Here is an 8,314-nt window from a genome sequence, read left to right as displayed (position 1 = left end):
TCCTCGGCAACCTCAGCAGCAGCACGATCGCCAGTCGCATGACCCACATCAACGCATTCTTGGCCGCCGTGGTCGCCGACGACTCGCTCGCGTGGCATATGCAGCTGCGTGCCGACACGATCGCGTTACAAGCACCGGGTCCGAGCTTGCTCGGCCGCAACCAGTACAGGGGAGTGACGAGGTGGACGCGGGAGGCATCGCGATTGGGCGGCGGGTTGCCGTAAAAATACGACACGCCTATTTTCTGTACAAGTGTATTTTTATAATCAATTCTAATGTGACGCAAATGTAGCTTTAGAGATGAATATTCCATTATATTTTCATGTGCGATAATATAAAATGCGTCGCATTTACGCATGTTTTAAAATGCTTTTGTGTCTGTGATCGCGCAGCTGACGCTGTGGCGCACTAAATTATTCGGATGCGTAGCAGCGACGACGACGACGACGGTGTCGAGCAGCTGCGCGAGGCGCTCGCGCAGGCGCGTATTGCGCTTGACACTGCCAATGCACGCACCGCGGAGCTCCAACGCGAGCGCGACGCGGCGCAAGCACAGCTCGCGTGGGAGAGCGACCGCCTCAATGTGGTCATTGCCGAGCTCCGCTTGGAGCTGGGGCAGCCGATGAGCGATGCGTCGCTGCTGAGCGCGATGGTCGTTGAGAGCCGCACGACGCCGCACGACGGACGGCCCGTCGTCGAGTACAAGCTAGAGCTCGTGACCAACTCGCACGGCACGCTGCACGTGTGGCACCGCCACAGCACATTCCGCGGCCTCGCAACCACGTTGCGCCAGCGACATGCGGGCTTGAGCCTCCCCGACCTTGCGGAGAAGCCGACCTTTGGCGTCGGGTCCCGCGACCGGACGCGTGCGCTCAACCAGTTTCTGCACACGATCACGCACGCGCCCGAGTTGCAGTGGGGCATCCGCGTCGACGCCCACACGTGCGTGTACAAGCGGCGGCGACCGACGCTGCGCAGCTTGGCCGAACGTCCATCGGCGGCGCCGACGATCGCGTCCTCGGACGACGAGTGCTCGCCCCGCAGCAGCTTTGTGGTCCCCGCCTTTGAGTGAGCGTTGAATGGTAGCAGATGTATCGTGCTCAATGTGTTGCTCATGTCGCGCTGTCTCATGCATTGATACGCAGCGCATCAAGCAGTTAAACTTGATCTCCACGGTGCTACTGTACAAGTCGGCCCAGAGACTTGAGCACCGGTGCAGCCAACGAGGCGCTGAAGATGCACCCGAGGAGGTTGGGCATCGCGAGAGTTGGGCGACAAGAGGTATCGCTCGCGCCTTGTGCCTGCAGATCGAGCGATAGGACTCGAGACGTCCGACTCGTCAAGTACGCGTCGTTCCACCTCCTTGGATGCGACGGAGAAGGGCACACCCAGGGTACATAACGGTATTATGTACCCCTGGGCACATCAACGGAGACTTCGCACGCGCGGTATCGAGGCTCGTCTCCGTGCCGCCTCAAGGTGCGACTCTTCGAGTTGGTGGATCTTGCCGTGGATTGTGGCTACAGTCGGTAAGCGGTCAAGCTGCATGTCCCCAGAGGCTCGCCTACCATCTGGTCCGTCAGAACAGCCACGAAACGGCCACGTCATATACTTGGATATTGTAAGGCGGGATGACGGCGGCCACTAAGAATCTCAGCGGCAAGCAGTGAGGCAAGGAGATATTTCTCATCGACCTCTCTGTCTCTCTGGTCGTCGCCAGCGCGTACTGAACCGAGCATTTGTCTGTAAACGTGTCGACCGAATACGTAATGCCATCACCGAACAAATCATGAAACACTGGATTTATTATTCAACGGAGCCTACGACGGCTGGATCGGGCCCGACGCGAGGAGCTTGGACGCCGAGAGCGCGACAGCTGCGACCTCGACGCTGCCGAGGAGATTGATGGCAGCGGCCACGATATCAGCGTCGACCTCAATGTTGTGGACCGTCGACGACGCCTTGTCGACGTAAAAGTAGGAGACCACGGGCACGACGAGCGTCTGCCCGATGAGCCGCTGCACGAGCGGCTCGTTCGCGAGCAGCGACGGGTAGATGGTCGCGACGGACTTGCGCGAGAGGCGCAGATGGAGGCGTACGCGGCACTTGACGACGATGTCGTCGTCCGTGACGGCGCACGTCTCGGCCGACTCGCACACTTGGTGGCACATTGGAAAGACCGACGCGTAGAGCGCGAGCTGCTTGAACATCATGGCGAGGCCGTTCGGCTACACCGACCAACGCATCAGTCTCGTCATCATTTTGGCTTGTCGTAGAAGTGATGATGTACCTCGCCCATGAAGACCAGCGACGATGACGTCATGCTGTACGCGAACTGGCGCTGCTGCTCGTGCGTCGGAACGTGGAGGCCAAATTCAAAGTGCTTGTAAAAGTCGCGACCGATGCGCGAGACGCCCGTGAAGGTTGCGACGCCGCGCGGCAGCCGCGCCTGCTCAAGCTGCGCGATCTCGGACCAGAGCTCGGCCACGGCCGCGAGCAGCCGCGTGTCTTTCTGCTTCTTGCGCGCGCGGTACCGTCGCTGGCTCGCTTGGCTCCGCAGTCGGTCGCGCTCCTTTGCTGGGTCCAGCATAAGTCCCGTGACGTTCATGCCTCTCTTGGCAATATGGCAAATGCCATTCCACCGATATATATTTTCGAACTTATCGTCGGAACTTCGGGCCAGCACCTGCTTGCATGAAACCGTGCCACGCCATGGTCTCAGAGACGCAGGACGCCACCGAGACCGCAAGCGCAACGACCAAGCAACCATCGTCACCTACGCCTCCGGTCATGTGTGCGGAAGCACGGACTCGCTGACGTCGCCGAGGACGCTGTCAGTGACAAGGCGCGTTCGACAAAATGCGCTTCGAGGTGACTGAGGGGTTGATGCAATATATACTTGCCACGGTTCCACGGAATTCGTGGGTCGAGGATGCCATCGCCGCCAGAAAACAGCTCCGTAATGCTTCTCCTACCCGTTGTACATACCGGTAGCACGTTGCGCATTCGGTTTGGTTGGTTCGCCATTGACGATAGAATGCGATGAGGCAACGAAGGATCGCAGGCGGTTAAAGTTCGGTCGAGTCTGTCGTTGAAGTGGCAAGATTACACGCTCGCAACCGTCTGCAACGGCTCGTCACTGCACGTGTATCTAACGTCATGGTGGCGAGGAAGCATAGGGTAGCATGACATCGGCTCCTGCGCCAACAATCCTCACTGAACAGCCCCGGCATCTTATACTGCGACTGGCTCCATTCTCTTCTTGGCCATACAAATTGTACGACATGTAGAATGAAATCTTGTTGTCGTGCGAAGAGATGAGAATGGTATTAACACTGCATGATGACGATTTGCAAGCATCCATGGGGTGGCCGTTTTGGCGCACAGAAGCGATTGCTCCTTCACTTGCTGCGCTGGCGTTCTCGAGGCAAACAGTCTCGGTAAACGTGCCGAGTTGGCGGACATCGTTGCGCAAGCAGGTGTCGCGGACCGACGGTCAACAAGGCTCCGGTTGCGCGGCTAGCGGCGTGTGGTAGAGCCTCCTGATCGCGGTGCACACGCGGTGGGCCACACGGTTGTTATGAGGCGTCGAATGAAGACCTCGCCTTGAAGGGTAGCCGGTTGATATGGCAGCAGCTACTGTTCTCTCAACACCGCTCGCTCCCTTTGTCGCGTGCTGATGTCTCCCGTGTGCATTGCAAGCTAGCATGGCGTATGCCTAGCCTGGCGCGCAGCTACAGGGCACCTTCTTGTTGGCGCAAACCAGTACATGATGGATGACCTTTTACATTGGACACCTTCGTTGTACGCAGGAAGTACGGGGTTCAAGCCCCGTTGCGTAGTTCCTTTCTTCGTTTTCACATTGGGGTTGGAATTGCTTTCGTCAGACTCTAAGAGCGCACTCATGGCTACGATACTGAGAGCTACTGCTGAGTGGATGATGGCTAGACAGAAGGCGAGACACGGTCGTGCTATCGCCGCGCAGCGTTGAACGCGTGGTATGTGCAATGTGATCCAAGGACACGCGCGTGTTTGGTGGTAAAACCCCTACAGTGTAGAAATGGAGTCTCTTGGGTGCTTTCGTGCATCGCGGCGTAAAGACGCGCAGCCAACCGTCTCGAAATCGCGCTGCTGTCCGCGCCAACCGCCTTGTCCTCGCCGCTGCCTACCACACGACGGATTGGCGCAGTCGACGAGAGGACACCGCAGGACGGCGCCACGTTACGCACCCCACGATCCCATACGCATGCCAAGCTTCATCTGGCTGCAAAAGTGCATCCCGCTGCGCGCAGCTGGCGCGACCAACATTCTGCGCGCCACTTTGCACTTTCGACCAAGTGCAGTAGTATTTGACGAAATGACTCGACCTACCGTGAGTTTGACCGATAGCCCGGTCCTCGAGGCCAAGAACGCGACACTGCGCACGTCGATTGAAGCCCACGTGGCGTGGCACGGCGACCCCGCGCGTCTCTCGGACCGCGACCGCCTCACCCACGAGCGCGACCGCCTCCGGTCGCAGCTCGCCCGCGCCCAAGACATCCGCCTCGCGACGGCGTCCGTCGTCGGCTGCCGCAAGCGCGTGTGCGACGGCACCCACTGCGCCGAATTCCGCATCCAAGTCGTCACGATTGCCCACGGAACGCTCTATACGTGGCACTCGGAGGCCAAGTTCCGGGCCCTCGCGTCGATGCTTACGGCCAGTGGCGCCATCGTGCCCGACGTGCCATCCACCGAGGTGCGCCGGTTCACCGAGACTGCGCTGCGCGAGCGCATGCAGCTACTCGACGCCTTTTTGGCCAGCATCTGCGACAACAAGTCGCTCGAGTGGGGCGTCCGCGTGCACGACGACATTTGCGTCTTCCAGCTCCAAGCCCGCGCCAAGGCGACGCGCTACTCGTCTTCCCAAGCGGCCCAAGTACGCGCGATCTTGGCCGACATGACTGAAGACCGCGACGTGCACGACGAGTTCAAGCACCTGCGCGCGCGCCTTGCAGCGTACACAAGCGGCGACGTCAACACGATCTTGGCGGCCGAGACGAGCGCGCTTCAAGACGACGTCGCGCTCCTTCGGCGCCTCGTGGCGGCCGGTGACCGCATCTACATGCTCAGTGCGCGCGTGGTCGAGAGCCGTAAGGCCACACGCCACGGCCGGCCCATCGACGAGTACAAGCTGGCGGTCGAGACCAACAGCCATGGCACGCTCACGCTCTGGCACCGCTACAGCACCTTGTACCACTTGCGAACGCTCATGCAGACCAAGTACGGCGATCGCGCGAGCGGCCTTCCGTCGCTCCCAAAGCACAGCGTGTTTACCGTCCTCTCGGAGACGTGTATGGCCGACCGCGTCGCCAAGCTCAACGCGTACCTTGCCGCCGCCATGGCCGACGAGACGCTGCAGTGGGGTCTCCGCATCGACGACGACACGCGCGTCTTCAAGTACCAAAAGCCACGACGGACGCACAGTCGCGTCTCGGCCGCGTCGACGGCCGGCTCGTCGGACGACGACGAGGCGTGAGGCAGTTGTAGAGAGAGTTGTCGCGTGAGGATGAATGTAGATAGGTGTTACTGCAGAGTTGCTACCAGTGCGCGCGTCTATTCAGTATTAGTACCGTCGTTGGTCTTGCTGGCTATAGCCGGTACTGCACGATGGAAGCGACGAGCCGCCCGAACGATCTCCGCGGGACGGGGCGGTCGCCGAAACCTTAGTTTTTCCATGGGATTGCTCCCGGACCATCATTTTCGCATCTTCGTTCTAGATTTACGCCAGGATGCTCGCCACGACCGACGACGAGCTGGACCGGCGCCGCGCTGCAGTCGCCAAGCGCCTCCATGCGGCGGTGGATCCGCCGTTGCTGCAAGAGTGCGCTCGCTGGACGCAGCGAGCGACGCGGCTCTATGCGCAGGTGCTGCAGACGCGCCCGGCGCAGGCCGTATCAGCGTCCGTCGTGGGCCACCGGCAGTGCTTTGTCCAAGGCCGCCGCTTTGTCGAGTATGAGCTCGTGATCGAGACCGATTGGCGCGGCGCGCAGCGTGCGTGGCACCGCTACAGCACCTTTCGCAGCCTCGCGGCGTCGCTGCACGCACCGCTGCCCAAGCTCCCGGCGACGCACCTCTTTGGCGCGCACTCGGACCGAACGATCGAGACGCGGAAGGAGCGCCTTAACGCCTTCTTGGCCGCGCTCCTACGCGATACGACGCTGCAGTGGTGCCTCCGCATGGCCGACGGCAACCGCGTCGGCCGCCGCAAGACCAAGCAGGTGCTGCCGCTGGACGCTCTCCGGGCACTCCACGTCGAGGCGTCCCGCGGCGGCGAAGCGGCGCGCCTCGCGGCCGTCGATGCGGCGTGCGCTGCTGGCTCGGCGCCGGCGTTCGTGGCCGCCGAGATTGGCCGGCTCCAGCAACGCGTCGAGCTACTCACGTCCGTGCTGGGGCTCCACGGCGGCGTTACGCTCGCGACTGCGCGCATCGTCGACGCGCGGTGGATACCCCACAGTCGCTTAACGCAGTACAGAATCCAGATCGAGACGCCCGAGCGCGGCGCACTGAGCGCGTGGTTCCGGCACGAGACCTTTCTCCAGCTGGCGGCATCGCTGAGCGCCAAGTACGGGCCGGGCATACCCACGCTCGAGGCCGAGAAGCACCTGCCGCGCTGCCTCGACCGACGCATGGCCCGACTGAACGCGTTCCTGGCGGCAATCTTGGAGCTCAGCGCTGTCGAGTGGGCGATTCGCATCGACGAAGCGACGTGCGTCGTTAAACCAGCCAACCCGTCGCAACGCCCGTCCTCGGCCTCGACAGTTTCGGACGACGACGACGGCTGGCCCTAGTCGATGCCACGCATCGCTACCAACTAACTAAACCACTCGATTTAACTTGTACGCAAGGCGATTACGACATGATCACGCACAAGCTAAAAGAGCTAGTAGATACGTACCAGAGTAGATACGCGACTAAATACCAGAGACGCTAGCTTGCAGACAGTATGGCTTCCGAGAGCTTCGCTGACGTGCGCGTGACCGGTCGGCAAGACGGTCGTGTCGCGCGCCTCGTCGGAGACGCGAGCGCCACACGGTGGCGACCATGTGCACGCCTCTCCACGTGCAAGGCATGGATGCAAGGCGGCATTGATGGACGAGCGGCGCGACGGAAGACAATCTTGGCAACGACAACCTGTCCTTTCTCGGTCGCGACGACACTTTTGTTGATCATGCAGGAGATGGACGGCGGCCATCACATCGTAAATCACTCGACCCCGCGGAAGAGCCAGGTGGGTGAATTCGAAGAGACATCTGTTTTTACCGACAGCCGCCACCGGCTTTGCAGAGAGCGGACGACAGTTTACACTCAATACCAACCATGGGCCTTGTCGACGACGACGCTGCGATCGCATGGCTCGATGCGAGCGTACGCTGCTTGCGTGAAGGCGTCCCTCATGCGCGTGTAGATCCCTACCGACGACGTCGACGACGACGCGTGTGCGTCGGACGAGGACTGCAGCGCCATTTGCAAGCTGCGGCGGCTCGAGGCCGAGCGCCTTGCCATCGAGCAGGACAATGTGCAGCTGCTCGCGACGCTGGCAAAGTTTGCCGACCCGAAAGCGACGACGCGCATCGCGCATGAGAACAATGCGATGAAGCGCGACCTCGCCAAGCTCGCCACCACGTTCACGTCCATCTCGGTACCGTCCTGCATAGTACTAGTATGCAATACGATCTGACGTGCACCTAGGCGATCGAGACGCGGCAGCGACCGGCCAAGGTACAGCATGTCTTGCAGCATCGAACGAGCACTCAAAGAGGCTGTGTAGCAGGGCGGGTGGGTCGAGTCGTTCAACATTGGCATCGAGACGCTCGAAGGCCGGCTCTTCACGCAGTGGTACGACTATGGCGTCATCATCAAGCTCGCCGTGGGGCTCCGCGGCCTCCACCCGACGCACGCGCACCGCATTCCGCCGCTCCCGAGCCCTGCAACGTGCGGGTTCTGGATGCGCGCGCCCGCAGTAGCCGCCTCCAGCTCGTCCACGCGTTCTTCGCCGCCGTCTCGACCATGCCGGGCTTGAAATGGAAGATCCGAGCGCCCGACAGCGGCACGTACAGTAGCGTGCCGTGCACGGCCGCTTGCTTGGAGACCAACTGCCTGCGCTTGTCGTCGTCGTCCTTGCCCATGTTTGGTGTCCCCGACACCGCGCCCGTCGCGCCGCGGAAGAAGCACAACCGGTACAAGTGGTGGCGGCGCGCCACGTCGTAATTGTAGTAGCCACGACGACCAAGACCTATCCTATCCTACTAATATTATCCTGTATTGCGTGCTTGAA

The 8,314-nt window shown here is 61.2% G+C and overlaps 5 protein-coding genes across 5 annotated transcripts; 4 read left to right on the top strand and 1 right to left on the bottom strand.

The window, feature by feature from the left end:
- Window positions 1-38: 38 nt before the first annotated feature.
- On the top strand, window positions 39-1,086 carry SPRG_08012 (hypothetical protein; the record flags this gene model as incomplete). Its single annotated transcript, XM_012347360.1, has 2 exons — window positions 39-163; window positions 430-1,086. The coding sequence occupies 2 exons, from the start codon at window positions 39-41 to the stop codon at window positions 1,070-1,072; spliced, it is 768 nt and encodes a 255-aa protein (XP_012202750.1). The 3' UTR covers window positions 1,073-1,086.
- A 709-nt stretch (window positions 1,087-1,795) lies between these two features.
- On the bottom strand, window positions 1,796-2,620 carry SPRG_08011 (hypothetical protein). The gene is made up of 2 exons (XM_012347359.1): window positions 2,291-2,620; window positions 1,796-2,228 (listed from the first exon to the last, which is right to left on the bottom strand). The coding sequence occupies exons 1-2, from the start codon at window positions 2,606-2,608 to the stop codon at window positions 1,821-1,823; spliced, it is 726 nt and encodes a 241-aa protein (XP_012202749.1). The 5' UTR covers window positions 2,609-2,620; the 3' UTR covers window positions 1,796-1,820.
- A 1,626-nt stretch (window positions 2,621-4,246) lies between these two features.
- On the top strand, window positions 4,247-5,515 carry SPRG_08010 (hypothetical protein; the record flags this gene model as incomplete). The annotated part of the gene is made up of 1 exon (XM_012347358.1): window positions 4,247-5,515. One exon carries the CDS (start codon window positions 4,247-4,249, stop codon window positions 5,513-5,515), a length of 1,269 nt encoding a protein of 422 aa, XP_012202748.1.
- Window positions 5,516-5,745: 230 nt separating this feature from the next.
- On the top strand, window positions 5,746-6,913 carry SPRG_08009 (hypothetical protein). Its single transcript, XM_012347357.1, has one exon. It carries the CDS (start codon window positions 5,769-5,771, stop codon window positions 6,825-6,827), a length of 1,059 nt encoding a protein of 352 aa, XP_012202747.1. The 5' UTR covers window positions 5,746-5,768; the 3' UTR covers window positions 6,828-6,913.
- A 443-nt stretch (window positions 6,914-7,356) lies between these two features.
- Window positions 7,357-8,247, top strand: SPRG_08008 (hypothetical protein; the record flags this gene model as incomplete). Its single annotated transcript, XM_012347356.1, has 5 exons — window positions 7,357-7,404; window positions 7,445-7,678; window positions 7,729-7,758; window positions 7,808-7,971; window positions 8,004-8,247. The coding sequence occupies 5 exons, from the start codon at window positions 7,357-7,359 to the stop codon at window positions 8,245-8,247; spliced, it is 720 nt and encodes a 239-aa protein (XP_012202746.1).
- Between the last annotated feature and the right edge of the window lie 67 nt (window positions 8,248-8,314).

The sequence above is a fragment of the Saprolegnia parasitica genome (assembly GCF_000151545.1).
Source record: "Saprolegnia parasitica CBS 223.65 unplaced genomic scaffold supercont2.35, whole genome shotgun sequence".
NCBI classification, from domain to species: Eukaryota; Oomycota; class Saprolegniomycetes; order Saprolegniales; family Saprolegniaceae; genus Saprolegnia; species Saprolegnia parasitica.
Note: the sequence above shows the minus strand (reverse complement) of the source record. Positions and strands in the feature narration are given on the sequence as shown.